At 37.5% G+C, this 22185-nt stretch overlaps 1 protein-coding gene across 1 annotated transcript; it reads left to right on the top strand.

The window, feature by feature from the left end:
- The first annotated feature begins 831 nt into the window (after nucleotides 1–831).
- On the top strand, nucleotides 832–1452 carry LOC140141463 (uncharacterized). The gene has a single exon (XM_072163334.1). The coding sequence runs from the start codon at nucleotides 832–834 to the stop codon at nucleotides 1450–1452; it is 621 nt and encodes a 206-aa protein (XP_072019435.1).
- Nucleotides 1453–22185: the final 20733 nt, after the last annotated feature.

Genomic DNA, 22185 nt, shown 5'->3' with positions numbered 1-22185 from the left:
GCTGCTCCGAAAAGAACATTCCATGTAGAGGCCCATGTTTCGATCTCTAGTAGGTCTTTGTTGAGAGATGCAGCAGCAGCTTGTCTGTCCTCTCTGGACTCGATAAAGGTCATCAGGGTAACATCGTCAGCATACAAGATGGAAGTATTTGTCAGCCTCTGAGAGATGTCATCTATGAATATTATAAACAGGAGAGGACCAAGGATGGATCCTTGTGGGACACCAGCATTGATCCACTTCAGACTGGACGAAGAATTTTGTTTTGTTACAAGTGTACGGACACTATTTGTTATGCTTTTTCAGGCTACCGTCCGGGGCTACCGTTGATTAAGACATGAACGCGGCTACTCGCAAGCAGTTTGCGGAGGCGGAACATGCAACTGTTTACACCAAATACAGGCCTAAAGCAGATCCGAAGGTACTTGCAACAGTCATCAAATATCTCAAAGAAAAGGTCAGTTTCACAAATTACCCTAGTTTTTAATTTAATATGACGGACTTGTCAAATAATTTGTGTTCTTTTTGTGGTTTCGTTTGTTTGTGTTTTAAGTTTGTTTGTTTGTTTGTTTTGTTTTTTGTTTACGAGTGGATATTCATACGTAGTGGTAGATAAAATGATTAAAGGGTTTAACTTCAACACTACACTATTTTTCGCTCACCTGGAACGTTTTCACTAGTTCGACTAGCGTCTTCAGCAGATGGTGATGCTGTGATGATATCTTGTCTACAATCGGGATATCTCTCACTGATGACGTCATATGATTGACAGGATGACGTCATAGGAAGTTACGATGTAGCGCCGCCCCCCTGGGCATCAGCAAGTTATCCCAGATGGGGTCTATTTCTAGACCTTTGTCACGATTCGAAGTGGTCGGTGAGCTATTGAAGAGTGATGCTAGCTGGAAGAAAGGCGAGGCGGAAAACCTTGAGCCTGAGCAAGTGTTGGATTGTTTGAGCTTTTGTTTAGACACTTCTTATTGTGTGTTCCGGGACACCTTCTACCTTCAACGATATGGATGTGCGATGGGCAGTTCGTGTAGTCCGCTTTCTGCAGACGCGTACATGGAATACTTTGAGAGTCAAGCATTAACATCAGCCACCCACCCACCGCGTGTTTGGAAAAGATATGTGGATGATACATTCGTGGTCATAAAAACTGCTCATATCGAAGATTTCACTGATCATATTAATAACATTGATCCGAACATCAAGTTTACGCGTGAGGAAGAAGAAGACGGCAAACTTCCCTTCCTGGATACTCTGGTCTGTCGTCAACAGGACGGAACGCTGAAAGTTAAAGTGTACCGAAAACCGACACACACAGAGCAGTACCTGAACTTCTCCTCTCACCACCCACTTGAACACAAACTCAGTGTGGTAAGAACGCTACTCCATCGCGCAGAAACGGTTGTCACAGACCCGGTAGATAAGAAGGAGAGATCTCACAAGTGAAAAACGCTCTTAAAAACTGTGGCTATAAAGACTGGACTTTTTTCCGCGGCCAGCCCAAAGAGAAAGACAGTGCTTCTCAGAACCCGGACTCGGAGACGGCCAATACAGGTTTTGTCACCTTGCCTTACATAGAAGGCCTTTCTGAGAAGCTACGCCGAGCGTTTAGGACCGCAGGAGTATCTACCAGCTTCAAACCTCAAAATACGCTTAGGAGTGCTTTAGTAGCCCCTAAAGACAAGACAGAACCCATTAAACAGTCTGGTATTGTGTACGAGATCACTTGCGCTGAAACAGCTGAAATCGTGAATCTTCTTCAGCAGTAGCAGCCCACTCCAGCTTGATTTACATTTCGCCATTTTTGTGTTGTTGTTTCTCGGCAGTGACAAAATAATCTCATAATCAATGTCGACGTTCAATGTTATTGTTATGCTTTATGGACTGCGACGTGGGTGCTGCTATCCGTAAATAGTTAATATCCAGAAATGCTATTTACGGCTTGAAGGTACATAGTACTTTTTTGCACTTCCTCACAGAATAGTGTGCTTATTTTTGATCATGTGACACACTTTTAACCAATTAATGAACAAGAATCTATGAATGAAGGATATAAATCAATTTATACGCGTTCTTTTAGCAAAGTCATAGTTCATTCAATGAAAAAACATGCGAAAATAGCAATTTTTTGCAGAAGATTTGCAATTTAAAGGAAATTGACCATTGCTCATTCTAGTAACGCTAGTATATGGACAATATAAGTGTGCTTTGTCATTTAATGACATAAAATTTGACAAATATAGTAAGGAACACTTGAGGTTTTGACTTTTAAACCTACAAGTTGGTCAAAAAATGTGCTTGGATAGGTAGTTTTCAACAGATTTACCACATTCGCCTAGCTATAACATTGAATTGCGTTATCTGTTGACCTAGTGACGAAAAGTGTTTTTAGGGGAAAGTGTTAGCTTTCGTTTGATTAAAAAAAATATGATTGGATGAAGGGAACAAGGCTCCACAGCCCTTCGATGCTACACACTCAACCGTGTAGTGTAATCAAAGACTCTAGTGGAATTACTGCTTGCTTGAGAGCTCTTGGACGAAAATGTGTGCTCAGGTGTATCGAGGTGGAAACTGTGCGCATGATTGTTTATAAGAGAATCGTTTTATATATAGAAACCTTTCCATAATGAAACATTTAAAAGAAATCAGATGGTCCTGTGTTTCGACCTGGGACCACAAAATCAGAAGTGTGACGTCATAACCACTCTGCTACGATGATAGATGCGCGAATGTACATTATTTATTATATGAATGGGTGCTGTCATGTAAAAAATAAAATTATTACGAAAAACCTAATTATTGGGCAAATGGGGTTCAGAATGTGTACGTAGTGGATCTTTGAAAATGTATATTTGAAAATGAACCTGAAAAGTAGTGCGAAAGTGATTCTCAGCTAGGGATGTGGCAGTGTTTAAAAATTCTGGATATCAGTATTTTTCCAATAATTTGGGCTATGAAATACCACGTGAAATAAAGCAAGAATGTTTGTTTATTATCAAACAATGACTGACTGTAGGATTGCTGTCACTTAAAAAAATAATGTGTTGTTTATTGTTGAAACAATATAAAGCATGGTTTTAGATATATTTTGTACGCAGCGAAAAATATCACTGAACAATAGAACTCATAAACAAGTCTTTTAGAGTTTCGTGTAAATATAGTCTCGCGGAGCATCTGTTTAGTCTTCTTTATCAGTCGTTTATATTTAAAATTTGCTGGTTACGGCTACCGCGTGACCGATTCATCGATTTTATGAGTTAATTTTTTTTCTGCAGTGAAATCTGTACACCTGAAAAGTGATTAAATGTACTTGTAAATACATCCATAGTGATAAGACTTAATACTTGCAATATCTTGTTTACATTGATTCATTGATTCTTTGTGTTAATTTATTATTTTATTCATTATTTCAGTGCACATGGAAAACATTAGCTGCTTATTGGAATGACCCAGTCCATGCCACTAGACAAAATGGTTATGTAGATCTTGCTATACCATATCCAGATTTTGAAAGGTATATATGACCAGTTAAGTTTTATACCATGCATACTTGTTCATTTACAATATTATATGACTCATAGCATCAGACATTGATGCCAACGACATTGGATAAATCGAGTATCAAAATACGCGTAAGTAAATCACCCTTCTTTCTATGTTGAAATATTGTGAAAACAAGTATTAGTTCTGAAGCTATAGGCGTATTTATAACAGCTGCGTTACTTTTTGTGCAGACTTTGTTATAAGTGTGACCCACTGTATAGGGGAACGAATTGAGCGACATGAATTATTCGTCCTTAGTGCCGCAGTATATATTTATTAATATGTCCACAGTATACAGGCAAACCCACAGCTACGTGAACAACGCGAAGATTATACATTTGCAGTAAGGTTTCTTCGCTCAAGTTATATCCTCTGTAATAATGACATTTATTGAGTACATAATGGTAAAAATCTCAAAAGAAACTATACGTAACTTTAGTGTATACATGTTGAGGGGCCAAGTGGACTTAAGGTCTTCAATTGTATTTTACACAGAGTGACAATGGAATCCCAGATGGACCTAACTCTAACAAGTTTGACAGGATTTATCAGCAGCTTTACTGCCTATCAGCGTTTTCACAAGGAGAACCCTCACGATGACATATTTACTCCCTTACATACAAGGTAGGCTAAACATGAGTTTTATTTCGTCATCTATACTTGTTAGGCGGATTCTGTCAGTGGATCAGTCTATCCAATGGTCCAATGATGTCATCGCTCAGAATACAGAAAACGATTGCTTTGAACTAAGAATCTGGGCCAAGATATATTCAAATTTAGACCTGTCTATAATTATAACATAGCTTCCCAAGGCTGTTAACTGTTAATTGTTTGGCGTGAGACACTGTGGCACAGTTGAACAGTGGCGTACCAGAATTTGTCGTCTAGATTTTAAAAGCGAGTGGTTAATCACTCGCTAGCAAGTAGAGGATCGGCCTCAAAACGGTATTTACGTAGAATTTGTGATTATTTGAGCACGGACGCTCGAGAATCAAAAAGGTATGTCGGTGGTATGGGGTGTAGGGGTGGGGATGTGTTTTTAGGGACAACTATTTAATTTGTCGATGCGTGACATGTAAATGCAATGTTAAACTATGCTATAGTGAGTGAGCGGCTGTGTATCCTAGTGGAACACCTTCCTATAATGCATTGGCTGTACCCTGTAGTGGAAGCCTTCCCATAATGCATTGTTGAAATTATGCTACAGCTCATTTGAAAATAATATTCAAGCTTGGATTTGTCTAAGACATATCTACTTTAGTGGAATGTATTGTATTCCCATAATATCATCTTAAAGTAATGATATAGCTTCCCATAATGCATTGTTGAAGCTATGCTATAGTCATGGTAAATGGCTGTATGCCACTAGATGAAAACACGATTTAAGATAAATAGCGCCATCAGTGTTGACTTTTTCTTAACAATGACAACCGGGAACACCTTCCCATATTGCATTGGCTGTAACCTGCAGTGAATTTAATAATGCATTGTTGACATTTTGCTATAGCTTCCAACCACGCCTTATCATGCCACAAACCCTATAAAGAAAGCGGATATACCCTGTAGTAGTTCACCGAGGGACCTGTAGATTCCATCAGATTCCGAATTTAGAGCAGTGAATATTTGTTTTATATCCTTCATTAATATATTCATTGATTAGTTAAAATATATTTTATCATAGACATATGCTTAGGCATACACATAGGCTAGGTTGGATTTGCTTTGTTTTGTACATGCAGTCACGCAGCACGCACACAGTTGAGGTGAGTGGCTAAAGCTTACCATGAAAAGTAACCTCGGCAATACGAGTAACCCTGTTCTCTATTTCGCCGTCAATATTAAGATACTGATTCTGATGTAACTCAGATTAACTTAAAAATGCCTAATGAAACCCCAATATTTTAGCTGCAGTTCTGTGTCGGAGTTCTGGCCAGCTTGTGTGCTTCGCCAGACAACCTGACTTTTTACACATTAATACCCCGGAACCGGTACTGAAATGTTTCGTATGTGGCGAGTTGCACTGACCACTAGGAACTGCGACGCGAAATGTGGTTATACGCGCTCAGAGGAAATAGTAGTACTATTTCCCGGGGACAAAGTACTTCCAATAGTACCCCATTCCCTCATTAATCGGCCTTTTGACTGCTTTGCAAAATAGTTAAAACTATTTTTGGTCACATGATACTCGTTTAACCAAATGAATAAGCATAATATTAATGAAGGATAGTATATCTTGAATGGAACTTTAATATCTATCTCTACTGTGTGATTTGCTCACAATGACGCCCACAATTTTATTTGAATTTCTACTTTTGCACGATTGTTCACAATCCAGGGAGTTCTGAATCTTAAATTATCAGGATATTTGGATGTGTACTTACAATTCTAAATGATATCCTAACCACGAGAGTTACGCACATGTACCGCCTGCACCCACTCTACACTTTGTCACAGTTTTAACTGCCGTTGAGACATAGTAATGTAAAGCCTGTGTACACCAATCTTGCATGTGCATTGCATCTTTTGACATTTAATTACTGCCCTTCCATGCAGGTTCCTGCAAAGTTTGAATGTTCAAACTTTACCTGAGGAGACAACGGTGACAACAAGCTGCCCTATATATATGCTGATTGGACGCAAACCTGGCACCAATTGAGAACTGAAGACACATGCCGATTGTTTATTTCGTTCATTTTTGTGGCATTCTATTATTGTATAATTTATCTTTCTGCAGTCATGTATAAATTTACAAGTTTAAGTAGTTGTTTTGTGGTATTTTTTTATTTCGTTGGTTTTGGCGTAAATGAAGGACAAAAGCAAAAATATAAAAAAATCGAAAAGAACAAAGAAAAAATGGAAGTGCTGCTTCTAACAGGAAACTGGGATGGTTTCAATATAGAAGTAACCCGAGTATATCAGAGTGCATGCACAAATTATTTGTCGTTAAAAACGAGCAAAAGAGATCGGGGAGGTAAATTTACTGGGATTTGCCCACAAATCAGGGAAAATAATTTACTGCATTGGCAACTGTAATTAATGGCATCCAGGCGTTTCCATTTCCGAAATGTAGACCTATTTGGAAAATTCGGCTTCGATACAAAAAGTGGACTCCCCTCCCCAACCTAAATGAACCTTTGGTGGCTCTTTATCATATCTTTTCAAGGAATAGAACTTTGTGACTTTTCCTAAGTTTTGATCTTTGCAGATATTTGTTCCCTTTTCACTAAGAACCATAACAGTTTTGAAGAAATGTCTCATATAATAGCCCTAAGTCGTGATTAAATGGAAGCTTTAAATATTCATATGTATGATAAGCATTAAGCCTAACACCGGCCGTGGTCTTTGCTCTAGGAAATTAAAAACAAAAGACAAAGGAGAGAAGATGAACAAAGAAGTCACTTTGTACCCCCAGAATTCGAACCTCGAACCTTAGACCCCTCACGTGCCCTGCACAATCCCAGCAAACACAATATGTTTTACAGGAAACGTTTATATGTCGTGTATAAAAGGGTATAAAAACGTTTTAATAACAGTCCAAAAACATTTTTGAAAACTTGACAAATCATTCTAAACAGAATGTTATGTTGGGGTTGAAAAAATATTTTGCAAAAAAAAAAAAAAAAAAAATATTTGCAATAACGTTTTAAAAACGTTTTCATGACCTTAATACAAACCGACATTGAAATGTTATCAAAACGTTTTGCAAAAAAAAACAACATTTTAAGAACATTTTAAGAACATAGGCATCAACGTAAGTAATATAGTTAGATAATATAGCAACTGTCTAGAATAATACACTTTCTGGCAATACCGGTTTTTGCAGGACAGTACTTGTCCCCAGCCTCAAAGTATTTTAGTTTAGTTTGTGGTATTAAAGGTTACATGAGTAAACATTAATTCATTGATCAAGGTGAAACAATCAAAGCATTTAGATGTGAATATTAATCTATCATTTATCAAAATATGAGACCATGTCAGCTTGTACAAGTATATTTTATAACTCGTGAAACATGGAAATATGTGACACGTGTCACATAATTATACCAAAGGAGAACGATGTCGTATTACATCAACTCAATACGGCTGCAAACACGGAGACAGAGGAAAAAACCCAATTATTTCTTAAATTGTTTTTCAGGTTTGCCACTTGAATTAGAGTATGTTCTAAAGAGTAAACAAATGAAAACAAGTGTTATACTCCGGATTTTGTGTCAATGATAAAAAAAAATGTTTCGAATGTTGCAATAATTCAACAATTACGAGATTTAGTGTTGCTTACGGTGTTATAAATTGTCTGTTTTTTCTTGGTTTTCCAGTGCATTGGGCCGCCAGGGTGATCATTGAGATTTGGATTTGGAAGATACCTTCTCTTAAATAACAGTATTGCAAACCACCAGCATCCATGGTTCGATGTAGAGAGTCTTTCCTATTCAGAGGAAATATTGCAATTACACACCTTATTGCCTTTTAACAATAACCAATGACACTAGCACGTAATGTGACCATCCATCTCAAACCGCTCGTAAAGTCGGCAAATTATCAAGCACCAATCCTATTGTTGAAGAGGATAATAAGCTTATACTTATGTACAGCATTGCTTTGGCTAAATCCTGTTCAAGTGGTGGGTTAACTACCAATTAACAATGAGAGGACATTCCTGAACCTCGTTCAGTTGGGGATGATTTGAAGTGACCGCCAATTATGACCATTTGATATTTAATACCAGCAATGTGGAAAAAAAGAAATAATGTAGTGCCAAAATAATTTACCTTTTTACGGAAGGAGCAAAGTTTAACAAGTTATAACTCCGCTTCTGCAGTACGAATGTCAGTGGCGAATGTCAGGTTATTATTTCCCAGTCTTTAAAAAAATTGCAGGCAGAAGTGGGAATCGATCTCGGTACCTCCCGGTTAAAAAGCACTGTGCGAAACCACTAAGCCAACTAAATATCTGTTGTGAGATGCTTGACATTAATCTTTGATATTGCTTAATGGAACAAATCGCGGAATTAAATCAGTAATAAAAGAAGTAGATTCTTATTTAGCGGTCAAAGGGGAAATATTTGTCCCTGCTCTAAAGAAAATATAGGTTAGAAAATTTTAAATAAATTTAAATTTAAAATTGAGATTTTATATTTCTTTCTTTCACGAGGCGGCATTATCACAGACAAACACTGTATAAGCTAAAAACTCGACCCTCATCACTAGATGCTGTCATCTAGCTCAGTGGTAGAGCATCAGACTGCTAATGTCAATATCGTTGGTTCGAGTCCTCCTGCCAGCAATGGTTATATTTATGATTTTAATGCTACGCTACAATTTGTTCCCTTTTTTTGGTTTATTTATGTATTTATTTATTTATTTATTTATTTATTTATTTATTTATTTATTTATTTATTTATTTATTTATTTTTTTTATTTGTTGTTGTTGTTGTTGTTGTTGTTTATTTATGTAAATAATTTGATATATTTGAAAGAGGTATTTGAGCAATTGAAGTTTTGATTTTATAATCCTATGGGGTCATTTTGAACCTCCACCCCTCCCAAATTGCCAAACGCACAACACCTGTATGAGTTAGCATCATACATAATGATCAGTACGTCCATGTCATCATCATAAAAGAAACACCATTCTATGTATACCTGACGCCGGCAACTAGACTAGTACTATAAAAAAAAATAGTATCACATCTTTCCTGCTCAATCAAAATAATACTTGCAAATAGATCATAGTTTACTAATGCTGTAATATAGACCTGTAATATCACCTGTAATATAGATGAGCATTCTTTACATGGTTTGTTATGGTTGGGATTAGTGTCCGATCTCTGTAATGTAATGTAAATGAAGCATATTGATATGCAGGAAGAATCGATCAGGGCACTAGCTTTATTGTCCTATGAGATGTAGGGCCTAGTGCTAACTGCCCACGCTGATTGTTCATTTACTATCATAATCTATTAGGGAAAGATAAACACTATTCAAAATATCAATAGACAAGAAGAAAGGGATTTAGAGACTTGTAATTGAGTCATGCATGATTTAACAGAAGGTTCTTTCCAAAATCCAATCGTAATGATACTAATTTAATGGTTTTAAAAGGTATTTCTAGTATAATGGCTCTCCATACACAAATGAACAAACACAATACAGGGGTCATTCTGCCATGCTTCAGGAGAAGTGTCATCCCTCTGCTCAGACTGATGAGAAAAATCAAATTGTCTAAGAACTCCCACAGGAGGGTGAAAGTGCATAGGAACAATGCCGGAAACTACGTCACGCTATTGTTCGACCTAGGATACATATTTTTAACGCATGCGTGTTCGTCAATACAGCCTTAGTCTCCTCCACCTTCGCAACACGGTACGTGATGTGTCTGGAATCACACTGACGGCGGAGGAGAATACTAGCTGGACAGACAGTTTAATTTTATCAAGCATATAATACCTGAACAATCACCGTCATTTGATCGATTTACTACAGAATATATTGTATATTCAAAATATAATTTTAATATTGCAAACCTGTTAACTTATATATTTGTGTACTAACGTATAAGGACACGTGAATAAAATCATGTCGAAGACAAAATGGCCGCTAATCAGCCTATTGTCTAGACCTAGGATACATATTCCGAATGAGGGCAGCATTCTAGGATGCTTATCACTTCATGTAGATCCCCGACATAACGTATCATACCGTGAATATGACGGACTACTCAAATGCATTCATCAAAAGCATGATCCAATGTACCGCGACATTTAACAAAACAATAAAATTTTGAAATTGAGTTCAGATGGGCTTCTAGCTGTTCTGGGACGACCACTATTGCAAGCATTTCTGTTAACAAATTCTACATACTTCGCATACAAATATGTAATTGTATGCCTTGATGGAAGACGTGAGTTTGGAAAATGAGCTATACACAATCTTATGGTTTCTACTTGACTCCCGGCTTGACTCCATGTGCTACCGAATGTCACAACCATAAAAATACGCTCTTCCAACGTGAATTTGGGTTGAAGGTGTTGAGCTGCAGCCATGATTTTTTAGTAAATGAGGTTGTTATGTCAGTGCTTAGTTGTGACTTTCAAAAACTATATTATTCCACTTCGAATACCCCGTTGTTTAAAACTACCAATCATAAGAGCACCGCCCAACTGGTACATGGTTCAACTCTATTCAGTCACTTTTGTAACACCTAGACAAAAGTGGCCCAAGCGGTTTTAAGACTAGGTTACATAATTGGTCATATCATCACGTGTATATCATCGATGTTATTGGAACAAAGTTTATCCGGTGGCTAAAGAAATGATCTTGATAGACATATAAATATCAAACCAAAAAAATATGCGGCATACTTGTGTCATTCTATTTTCAAAATTGTACAAATTTTATTGTTACACCCTGCAGAGTGCCCTCTCAAGAATATCTGCTCTCCGGTCTGAGTTTTGCCAGCCATGCATGCAGATCTAAAGGTAAAGAGTGGTGCATTATTACTTGAGTGATTTTTGGGTATATGGAGAAATGAATTATTTTTGATATGGGTTAAGCTTTGGCTGTTTAATGTTTGACACAGGTTGTGTTAACAAGACTTGTGGCCTGGATTTTGTTTTTCTTGATGGACAAGATTTTTGGGCACTCCGAGGAAAGTTTTGTTGATGAGCTTGTAATTTTTCTTGAACTGTCGTTGTTCTGGAGATTGCTGATGACGCCGCAGCAGTTTCGAGAATGGTTGTTCTTTGTTGCTGAGAATAAGGAAATTGTATTCTCAGTTTTAAAATTTTATTTTTCTTGAGCCGTTGTTGTTCTTGAGATAGATGATAATTGGCAGCAGTTTCGAACAAGGGTTGTTCTTTGTAGCTGAGAATGAGAAAATTGTATTCTCGGTTTTAAATTTTGTTTTTCTTGAGCTGTTGTTGTTCGGAGATTGCTGATGTCACTAGCAGCAGTTTCGCACAATAGCTGTTCGTTGTATCTGAGAATGAGAAAATTATATTATCAGTTTTCAAGTTTGTTTTCATTCATTTTTCCAGTGACTGAAATTACTCGGGGTTTTGAGTTGCCAAATTTGTGGGGGAAGTTTAGGCTTGAAAACAAATTTTTGCCTGGCAAAATTTTTTTAAATTTTTATTAGAATGTAATCTTTAAAGATCTGTAACTCCAAAACATGTTTGGCGACTTGTTCCGGGTTTTGTTGGAACTGGTCACATATGAACACTGCCTGATTTATGGTGAAAAATAGTGGAGAAAATAACGAGCCAAATTGAGGTATTTTTACCTCTACCAATAAAACGTGATCGGAGGTGGGGCAATTTTAGACTTGGGCTTTCTTTACGTTGTCAACGTTTTTTAGGTAGATTTCTTTTCTTTTAATAAATGTAGCCAAGCAGTTCCAAGCTTGGAAAGTCATCAGGTTACGATCTACTCCATAAAACGAATAAAACGAAAAACAGTTTGAAAGTTTGTTATCCTTGATTTATGACAATAAGTAATTTAATAAAACGTTATCAGACGTTTATTTTTAAACTTGCTGGTCACAGCTACCGCGTGACTGTAATGTTCATTTTGATACATAAGATCAATACAGATTTTAATATTTTTAATTATTTAAAGCAACTCAGAAAATGTAAATATCAACTGTGAACACATACCCAATGCCAGCGAGACACATATGTAGTCAGTCCGATTTAATTAAAGTTGGAACTGGGATATGCGCGTATTATATGTGGCTTATAATGTGGCTTATATATAAGCCACATTGTAAGCCATATACCACAGCAACGTCTCGTTGTGCCACGACTCGGCGATATGATGTCTTAAGGTTATGCATTATTTGTATACCAGACATAACTTTAACAATTGCAAGGAGCTCATCAACGTTAAGACCGTATGGTGTGAGAGTTTTAAGTTTAGCAATCAGAGCCGAAAGAACTGATAAAAACAGTGCGTAACCTTAACATTGCTAGAGGAAATCGGACAACACCAACCACGAAATGATTATGAGCATTTCTTGCATTTGGTTGATTATAGGCCGATTGAAGTTGAACCCCCCACGCCCGGAGTTGTTGTGATGATTATTAAGACTTGAAGTATATATTGACAGAAAACATATATTAAAATTGTCTCTAGAATTTAGTCATTCAACCCCCCTCCCTCCCCTAGAAGCAAAGAGGTGATACTTTCAAAAGAAAAATGGAAAATCACACCAGAATTGAAATCGTGTCAGACACTGTCTGATTTCGTTTCAACTCACGGAGCTGAGAGGCAAATCACTTCGAACCGAACCGGAAGTGCAATGTCACTGTAGATCCCTAAAGCCATAATTATAACATTTGCTGAGAAGAACGCCCTCAAAAATATTCTAAATTATGTTTTTTACACGATTGTAATGTACTTTAGTAAGGGACGCACCATTAGACTTCAAGGGGGGTAGGAGTTTGGGGTCGGGGAAAAAATTTTCGCCGCCGAAGGCTGCGAATTTTTAAAACTTTTTTGCCGCCAAAGCGCTTAGTGTTGGTGGGAAAAGTTTTTTTTGCTCATGTAGTGGGGAAAGTTTTTTTTCTTCAAAACTTCCTAACCCCACCCTGAAGTCTAACGGTGCGTCCCTAAACAAAGATTATCTGCAAAAATCAAGACTTTAGGTGCTGTAGTTTTGTCAAAATCCGAGATTTTGAATAAAACGCAGGAACCGTCGTTTTATTATTACGATGGAAATATTAGTCGAACACATATGCGATAACAGAGTACGTACACGGCGTGCGGGACATACATACACACTCACATCAGAGGGTCGTACCGTATTACAACCGCTGGAGTAACAACATGCATTGGTGCTAGTAGTAAATTCCAATTTTCTTTGCTTTACCTTGTTCGGCTCAAAATTAAACGGGGACAGATTTGACAGTAAAAGCTAACATTTTATTAAAAAAACAAATACTAATCTATTTTTACAGAAATGTTATAATATGGCTTTAAAAACCTAAAATATTAGCAAAATAGGCTTTTTATTTCCATTTTCATTTTAGGATATTATAATAAAATTTGAAATAACCTAAGGCAGTCGGCCATGATATCGTGGATAAACTTGGCACACTGATTTAGTTCAATGACAAATGTTATGAAGGGATAATAACCGGTTATACATGAAGATAGATTAATTAAAGTATGAATTTCTGCAGTTCATTCTTGTATTGGACTGTCATTATGAGTTTGAGGGTCAATTTTGTTTAAAATATTATTATTTGCCCCTGGGGGACCCACTCAGATATATAGGAGCTATGTATACCTGTAAAAAACACGTGGGAAAAGGGTCGCATTTTCGCCATCAGACGGCGTTTTGGGAATCAGGGGTTTCACCCCTGTAAATCGCCTCATTATAATTTGTATAATGTTACGTGTGACATTGTATATATCGTGGCTGGAAAGAGCGGAACCAAACGCTGCTGAAGAGACTGCAATTATTTGACTTGAAGATATCATTTTTAAATTCCCGAATTTGTTCAACTCTTCTCGTGGTCCAGTGGTAGAATTCTCGCCTGCCACGCGGGAGGCACGCGTTCGATTCCCGGTGGAGTAATTTCGGTATTTTTTTTTCACATACATTTTAACTCCTAAAAATTATTTGTTTTTATATGAAAATGTATACATTACATTGGGAAATATATTTGTGCATTTTTTTTCTGTAACGGCTAAAATCACACCTCGGCCCGGCTCGGGAAATAAATTACTTCCAACATATTATAGAGGGCGCTGTAATAATGAAACGCTGAAAACAAATATAAAGAAATACACAAGGGATGAAATAAATACAAAACAAGACCTGATCTTCTCAAGCATGATACGAAATATAAGAAAAAATGCTCCTCCCCTTTACAAAATTAATTGATTAAAACTACAAGAATGAAAACTAGACTTAGCTGTGGTCTAACCCACGAACACAGCCGTGTTATAACCCCTAATGACCTTTGACCCCAAAATATATGAAAACGCTCATAGACATTGGCTAATGTCAATGCATGGGTGCACGTGGCACCACTTTGCTATGTTACTTGTGGCAGAAGGGGCATTTTGAAGGTTTTTCGTTTCAGACCGGAAGTGACCCCGTAATAACATTTGACCCCAAATAAAAAATACCACATATGAATTGGGTAACCACAATTCATGTGTGAACATACCGTTACTGTCCTATGTTTTTCTTATGAAATAAAAAATTGTGAAGGTTTTTCGTTTTATACCGGAAGTGACCCCTTAATGACCTTTGACCTCAAACAAAAAAATACCACATATACATAAGGTAAACATAATTCATGTGTGCACATACCGTCACTCTCCTATGTTTTTCTTAGCTTATAAAATTTTTTGAAGGAATTTGGTTTTATACCGGAAGTGACCCCTTAATGACCTTTGACCTCAAATCTGTGTATGATTCATAGACACTGGGTAATAGCAATGCATGTATGCAAGTTGCGTCACCGTCCTATGTAATTTGTGGGAGAAGTAGCATTTTGAAGGTATTTCGTTTTATACCGGAAGGGACCCCTTAATGACCTTTGACCTCAAACAAAAAATACCACATATACATTAGGTTAACATAATTCATATGTGCACATACCGTCACTCTCCTATGTTTTTCTTAGCTAATAAAATGTTTTGAAGGAATTTTGTTTTATACCGGAAGTGACCCCTTAATGACCTTTGACCTCAAATCTGTGTATGATTTATAGACACTGGGTGATAACAATATATGTGTGCAAGTGGCATTACTTTTTCTGCGAAATTTGTGGGAGAAGTAGCATTTTGAGTTGAAATCACGTTTTTGACCTTTATGACCCCTACGTGACCTTTGACCCAACGAGTTTCATGTGACATGTAGGGGCACGGCCAATGATCATTGTGACCAAGTTAGGTCAAAATCGATGTAAGCCTGTGAGTGCTAGAGCAAATGTAATGGTCGACAGAAGAAAGAAGAAGAAACTAGACTTAGCTGTGGTCTAAGACCACGAACACAGCCGTGTTGTGACCCCTTAATGACCTTTGACCCCAAAATCTACGAAAACCCCACAGGCATTGCCTTATGTCATTGCATGTGTGCACATAGTATCAATCTGCCATGTTATTTGTGACAGAAGGGCCATTTTGAATGTTTTTTGTCTTGGACCGGAAGTGATCCCTTAATGACCTTTGACCCCAATAAAAAGTTATCATATATACATTAGGTAAACATAATTCATGTGTGCATATACCGTAACTCTCCTGTTTTTCTTAGCTAATAAAAATTTTTGAAGGAATTTGGCTTTATACCGGAAGTGACCCCTTAATGACCTTTGACCTCAAACAAAAAAATACCACATATACATTAGGTAAACATAATTCATATGTGCACATACCGTAACTCTCCTATGTTTTTCTTAGCTAATAAAATTTTTTGAAGGAATTTGGTTTTATACCGGAAGTGACCCCTTAATGACCTTTGACCTCAAATCTGTGTATGATACATAGACACTGTGTAATAGCAATACATGTGCGCAAGTTGCATCACCGTGCCACGTAATTTGTGGGAGAAGTAGCATTTTGAATCTATTTCGTTTTATACCGGAAGTGACCCCTTATTGACTTTTGACCTCAAACAAAAAAATACAACATATACATTGGATAGACACAATTCATGTGTGAACATACCGTCACTCTCCTATGTTTTTCTTAGCTAATACACATTTTTGAAGGAATTTGGTTTTATACCGGAAGTGACCCCTTAATGACCTTTGACCTCAAATCTGTGTATGATATATAGACACTGGGTAATAACAATGCATGTGTGCAAGTGGCGTTATTATTCTACGTAATTTGTGGGAGAAGTAGCATTTTGAGCTGAAATCACGTTTTTGACCTCTGTGACCCCTCCGTGACCTTTGACCCCACGAATTTCATGTGACATGTAGGGTCATGGTCAGTGATGATTGTGACCAAGTTGGGTCAAAATCGGTGTAAGCATGTCAGTGCTAGAGCAAATGTAATGGTCGACAGAAGAAGAAGAAGAAGAAGAAAGAAGAAAGAAGATCCTGTAAGAAAAAAGACACAGCCGTGACTAACGTCAACGGCTGTGTAACTAGACTTAGCTGTGGTCTAACCCACGAACACAGCCGTGTTATAACCCCTATATGACCTTTGACCCCAAAATATATGAAAACGCCCATAGACATTGGCTAATGTCAATGCATGGGCGCACGTGGCACCACTTTGCTATGTTACTTGTGGCAGAAGGGGAATTTTGAAGGTTTTTCGTCTCAGACCGGAAGTGACCCCTTTATGACATTTGACCCCAAATAAAAAATACCACATATGAATTGGGTAACCACAATTCATGTGTGAACATACCGTTACTGTCCTATGTTTTTCTTAGCAAATAAAAAATGTTGAAGGTTTTTCGTTTTATACCGGAAGTGACCCCTTAATGACCTTTGACCTCAAACAAAAAAATACCATATATACATACGGTAAACATAATTCATGTGTGCACATACCGTCGCTCTCCTATGTTTTTGTTAGCTTATAAAAATTTTTGAAGGAATTTTGTTTTATACCGGAAGTGACCCCTTAATGACCTTTGACCTCAAATCTGTGTATGATTCATAGCCACTGGGTAATAGCAATGCATGTGTGCAAGTTGCGTCACCGTCCTATGTAATTTGTGGGAGAAGTAGCATTTTGAAGGTATTTCGTTTTATACCGGAAGTGAACCCTTAGTGACCTTTGACCTCAAACAAAAAAATACCACATATACATTAGGTTAGCATAATTCATATGTACACATACCGTCACTCTCCTATGTTTTTCTTAGCTAATAAAATTTTTTGAAGGAATTTGGTTTTTTACCGGAAGTGACCCCTTAATGACCTTTGACCTCAAATCCGTGTATGATTTATAGACACTGGGTAATAACAATGCATGTGTGCAAGTGGCGTTACTGTCCTACGAAATTTGTGGGAGAAGTAGCATTTTGAGTTGAAATCACGTTTTTGACCCCTGTGACCCCTACGTGACCTTTGACAATACGAAATTCATGTGACATGTAGGGGCCTGGTCAGTGATGATAGTGACCAAGTTAGGTCAAAATCGATGAATGCATGTAAATGCTAGAGCAAATGTAATGGTCGGCAGAAGAAAGAAGAAAGAAGATCCTGTAAGAAAAAAGACACAGCCGTGACTAACGTCACGGCTGTGTAACCTGTAAAAAAAGACACAGCCGTGACTAATGTCACGGCTGTGTAATTTACAAACATCATAAAATAAATGACAAATGTTTAATGTACATAATGATATACAAAATTAAAAAAAAAAATCAGGGTCGCATTAACACAAAAAGAATGAGATTGTCAAGAATGATGGGCGTAGTGGTATGGTGACGGGGATACGGCAACTGTGCTGCATGTTTCTGGATGCCGATGCCGGACCATATGCAATTCACGCAATGGTTGGCATGCTATTGTGCTAATAATTCACATTTACGCTGAAAATATTCTCGTTTTCTCATATAGATGCATAAAGGGGAAGATATTTGATATTGTATGTAAGTTTGGAGACAATCCATATCATAAACCAATAGAGTGCTTGCACATGCACAGCCTACTACATTCTGCAAGGTCAAATATTGATCCATGCTTTGGCGATTTTGCTGGAGGACAAACAATGCACTGTGCACTGCACTGAGCAATAGGAGAAACTCAGGTTCATCACAAACTGGCTCTGAAAATGTTCAATTATCTCCAATTTCTATTATTTTCTCACCAGAGGAATTTTTCAGAACTATTTCTTTAATTTTACTACAAAAATTTAAGATTTTAATGATGAAATTGTGTTTCAGAGACAAGATTTCCTGTCTCAGAGCATGACTTTGCATTGAACTAGTGTAGAAAACTTTACCAGAGAGTTGATATTCTTGAGAGGGCACTCTATTCACGTGGTTTCTTTTCCAACGCTAAAAGATCACGAATTTTGGTGGTTTGCAAATGAAAAGTGTCCGCACTATCGATTGATTACGTAACTGTTATGAATAATGTATTAGGTTTTCAATGCAATCGCCTCGACCCATCAATACATATTATCTGTATTTATCAAAGTACTTGGAATAGCAATCTGGTGAGTTCACTGAACTACGCCCTAATACTGATGGAGTTTTAATGGCGTTTAATGGCGCTAATCCTCTCCATACACAGATGAACAAATACAATAGGAGAAGGTCAACACATATGACCTCCTATATGACATGTTATATGAGATGTACAACAACCTGAATATCATAAAGATCAGTGTTCGTTTGTGCATATGAACTGCATATTTACAATACTAAATATTAGTCGTTATATATTATGCCAAATATTGGTATTATGACAACACGGTATATGCATTGTATATAAAACAACTAATAGATCCTGCTATCATGGCGTCAGGTCATTGGTTCATCATATCCGGTATGTTTCTTAAAATTCATTCATATTTGAGACAAATTTCTGTGCCCATTTTATAGGCGTACAGGTGGATCCGGTTTTTTTGGTCATTTTCATTTCTTTTTGATGAAAGAATTAAGGTTTTCCACTGCACGGAGGCCACTATGTGATACTAATTTAATGCTATTTGTAAATGAATGCGGATTCCCGGTTGTTGTTTTTCCACAGTGTGACAACTGTCCACCCATCCAGACAACATCATAACATAATAAAACGTCTGTATTTGTACGATGAGTAAATATTAAACTGAACTTTGCCTTGGAACATTGTGTAAGACGGTGTAAGATTTTGTGGGCGCCCTCAACATTATTATCCTCTTTGTATCCGTTAAATGACATATGGCATAGACTGTGTAAATTCTATGAAGACTACTTATACATAGGGTCATATCCATGGACACAAGTAACGATAATTGACAACACGATACGCGACTGTATTTAGGGGCTAAACACTAATAATTAATAATGCCGAGTAGGGCCTACTCCTGGGCGACTCGTGTGGGCAAGGACGCTTAGGACGGTGACCAAATGAGTCCCAAATTTCACCGGGGGTGGGGGGGCACTCAAGTATGATAGTGTAGGCCTAAACGCATGACTTTTTAAACACCCCTAAAACGAGTTTTACCCTACCAGCAAATTTAGGATCAATAGGCCTAAGCTAACTTAATACACTAAAGGAAGTTTTGGATGAGAAAACGGACATTTTGATGAGAAACGGCTTAATGACGCAAAGACAGTTGTGGTAACACCATGGTCGCAGACATGCAAAAAAGCTCAAAACAGATAGTAATGAAACCAGTTTTTATTTTCCTTGCTCTAGCGAATTCACAGAGAAGGTGTTTCTAGTACAATACAGCGTCGGACTCTAGCTGAGAGCGTAGCCTAAGTCCAAACGGACTCCAAGAAGGGCTCTCCATACACAAATGAACATATACAAAGGAAGGTAGTCTCCTCCGTGACCAGCTTGATTTCGATGGAGCGAAAACAAATTGGCTGCAGAGGAGACGGGTAATTTTGCCATGCAAATGAGGTGAGTGTCATCCCCCTGACTTTACTTGCTTGGCCTCCACCACGCTTGACTGGCTTCAGCATATGTCACTTAGTTTGACCTATTGCCATAGATGAACTCCTGGATGGGGCAGCTTTAATTAGCATGAGGCCGCATTGATATGTAAATAGCGTATTGTTATTTAAATTTGTGCCCAGACGTATTGAGGGCGACAGTCATGTAATCCAGACGGAGAATGGCTGCATATGCCGGGCATGTCAATTTGCTGAGTGAAGGCTGATAATCACCTTTCTGTATAGGTAATAAGCTAGTATATTTCGTGTACCAGTTGGTTATAACAAAAAATTAGTATCATATTAAAAATATTAAATGTAAACTTTGAAAGTTACATGAATTTGAAGAGCAGAGCTTCGAAATCTAGCTAAGTCAGGTGATGTGAAATTCTGCTGCGTGACCCCCTCTGCGTGGTAGAATTATATTCATAAAACATTGAATTTAACAGATATCATGGGCAGCCAACCACGATTTATCAGCATTTAAAATATATGTTAATTAACAAAGATAAATAATAAAGAGTACAAATGGCAATTAACTAGTAAACAAGCCTGAAATCTTAAAATGTTGCCACGTGATTTCCCGAACACATGATATGTCACCATGTGACCACTATTCAGATTTACCGTAAATATTAAGAGTATGCTTGCACATCATGCACATACACTGTGCATTTCTTTACCTCCGTATAAAATCAATAATTCATGCTGGGAGCCAAGTAACATTGTCTGCTCAGCGCAGATTGGTATTTTATTTTACTTGAGAGCATAATAGAAATACATGAAACGAATCATGGCGCCATGATGGAAGGTCAGGTCGGGTATCAAAGGTTATTATAACTTAAATACTACTTGTATTTCCCACCTTGCCTCTGTCACATATTTCCTTCATATTATTGACAGCAAGTCCTAATTTTGACTTTGCTACTGCAAAATGTCATTTCATATCAAATTAGTAGACTTTCTTTGAAAAAACATATCACTGGTGCCTGATGGGAATACCCGTCCGTCATTTCATTAAACTGGATCGTTTTCGCCTGGTTTGTGCCCAGATGTATTGGGGGCGTGCTATACTCTCATTGAACAGGCAAAGTTCGCAAAACTAACAACGTTGTTATTTGCCAAACTCAATTAACATGATCCAAGGGGTCGAACGTGAATTATTCATAACGAGCTATAACGGATCTATAACTGGTCTCACTTTCTAGCTAGTAAACCAGCTGAATTTTTCATAGATTTTGCGTTGCTAATAGAACAACCGTGAATTTAGTGTCACCCCCTTGCTATTGCTGTGCAAGGGCCATTCACTCCCTTTAAAAGATCGACCACCCATGTCTGCCAAACATAATACCCTTAAACATAGGCGCCATGGCTACAGAGCGCATAGCTCTGTAGCCATGGCGCACCTACACATCCTAATCCGAAACCACCGCTGCTCACCACAACCCCAAAAACCATTGCTCATCTGGGTGTTTGAGTTTACTCGTTATCCGTGTTCTAAAGCTGCATATCCTACCAGCGACTCCTATACCTTGTTTAGGACTTTCAAAGGAAGTACATGCATGTGCAACCATGACTATTTTAAAATAGCCCGCCAAAGTCATGCAGGTAACGTGCATTGAATTAGTTTTAATGAGGAATACTACGGGAACCATCGCCTTTTGTTAGAAGTCACGATAACCTCCATTGAAACATGGCACGCGTGCACCTTGAGAACAACAGAAACAAAAGGTTATTGTGACGTTTGCGCTGGACAATGACACGGGAGAGTGATTTCTAACTCGGGGTGAATTACACTATAATTTTGATAATAATGAATACATCGCAATTCCGCGCTAAAAGGAATAAAACGTTGACCTTATAAAAGTAAAATAAACGTTTAACGTGCAGCACATATGAAAGAGAACAAATAAATGTTTTGATTTCTTTTGAAAATGTAGTATTTAGTTTATACTATATCACATAGTCTATAGCGCAGTCGCAACTTGTTTCTAACTACATTAATCTATTTCTTCATATTTGGCAGTATATTCCACATTCCATCCGGCTTTGTCATCAATTTGAATAAAC

Source organism: Amphiura filiformis, chromosome 2 (assembly GCF_039555335.1).
Source record: "Amphiura filiformis chromosome 2, Afil_fr2py, whole genome shotgun sequence".
Classification (NCBI taxonomy): Eukaryota; Metazoa; Echinodermata; class Ophiuroidea; order Amphilepidida; family Amphiuridae; genus Amphiura; species Amphiura filiformis.
The sequence above is the reverse complement of the archived record's forward strand: the minus strand, read 5'-3'. Positions and strand labels throughout refer to the sequence as shown.

Coding starts and splice junctions, on each gene's coding strand:
- LOC140141463 (XM_072163334.1), top strand. CDS start 832: ATGGGGTCTATTTCTAGACCTTTGTCACGATTCGAAGTGGTCGGTGAG.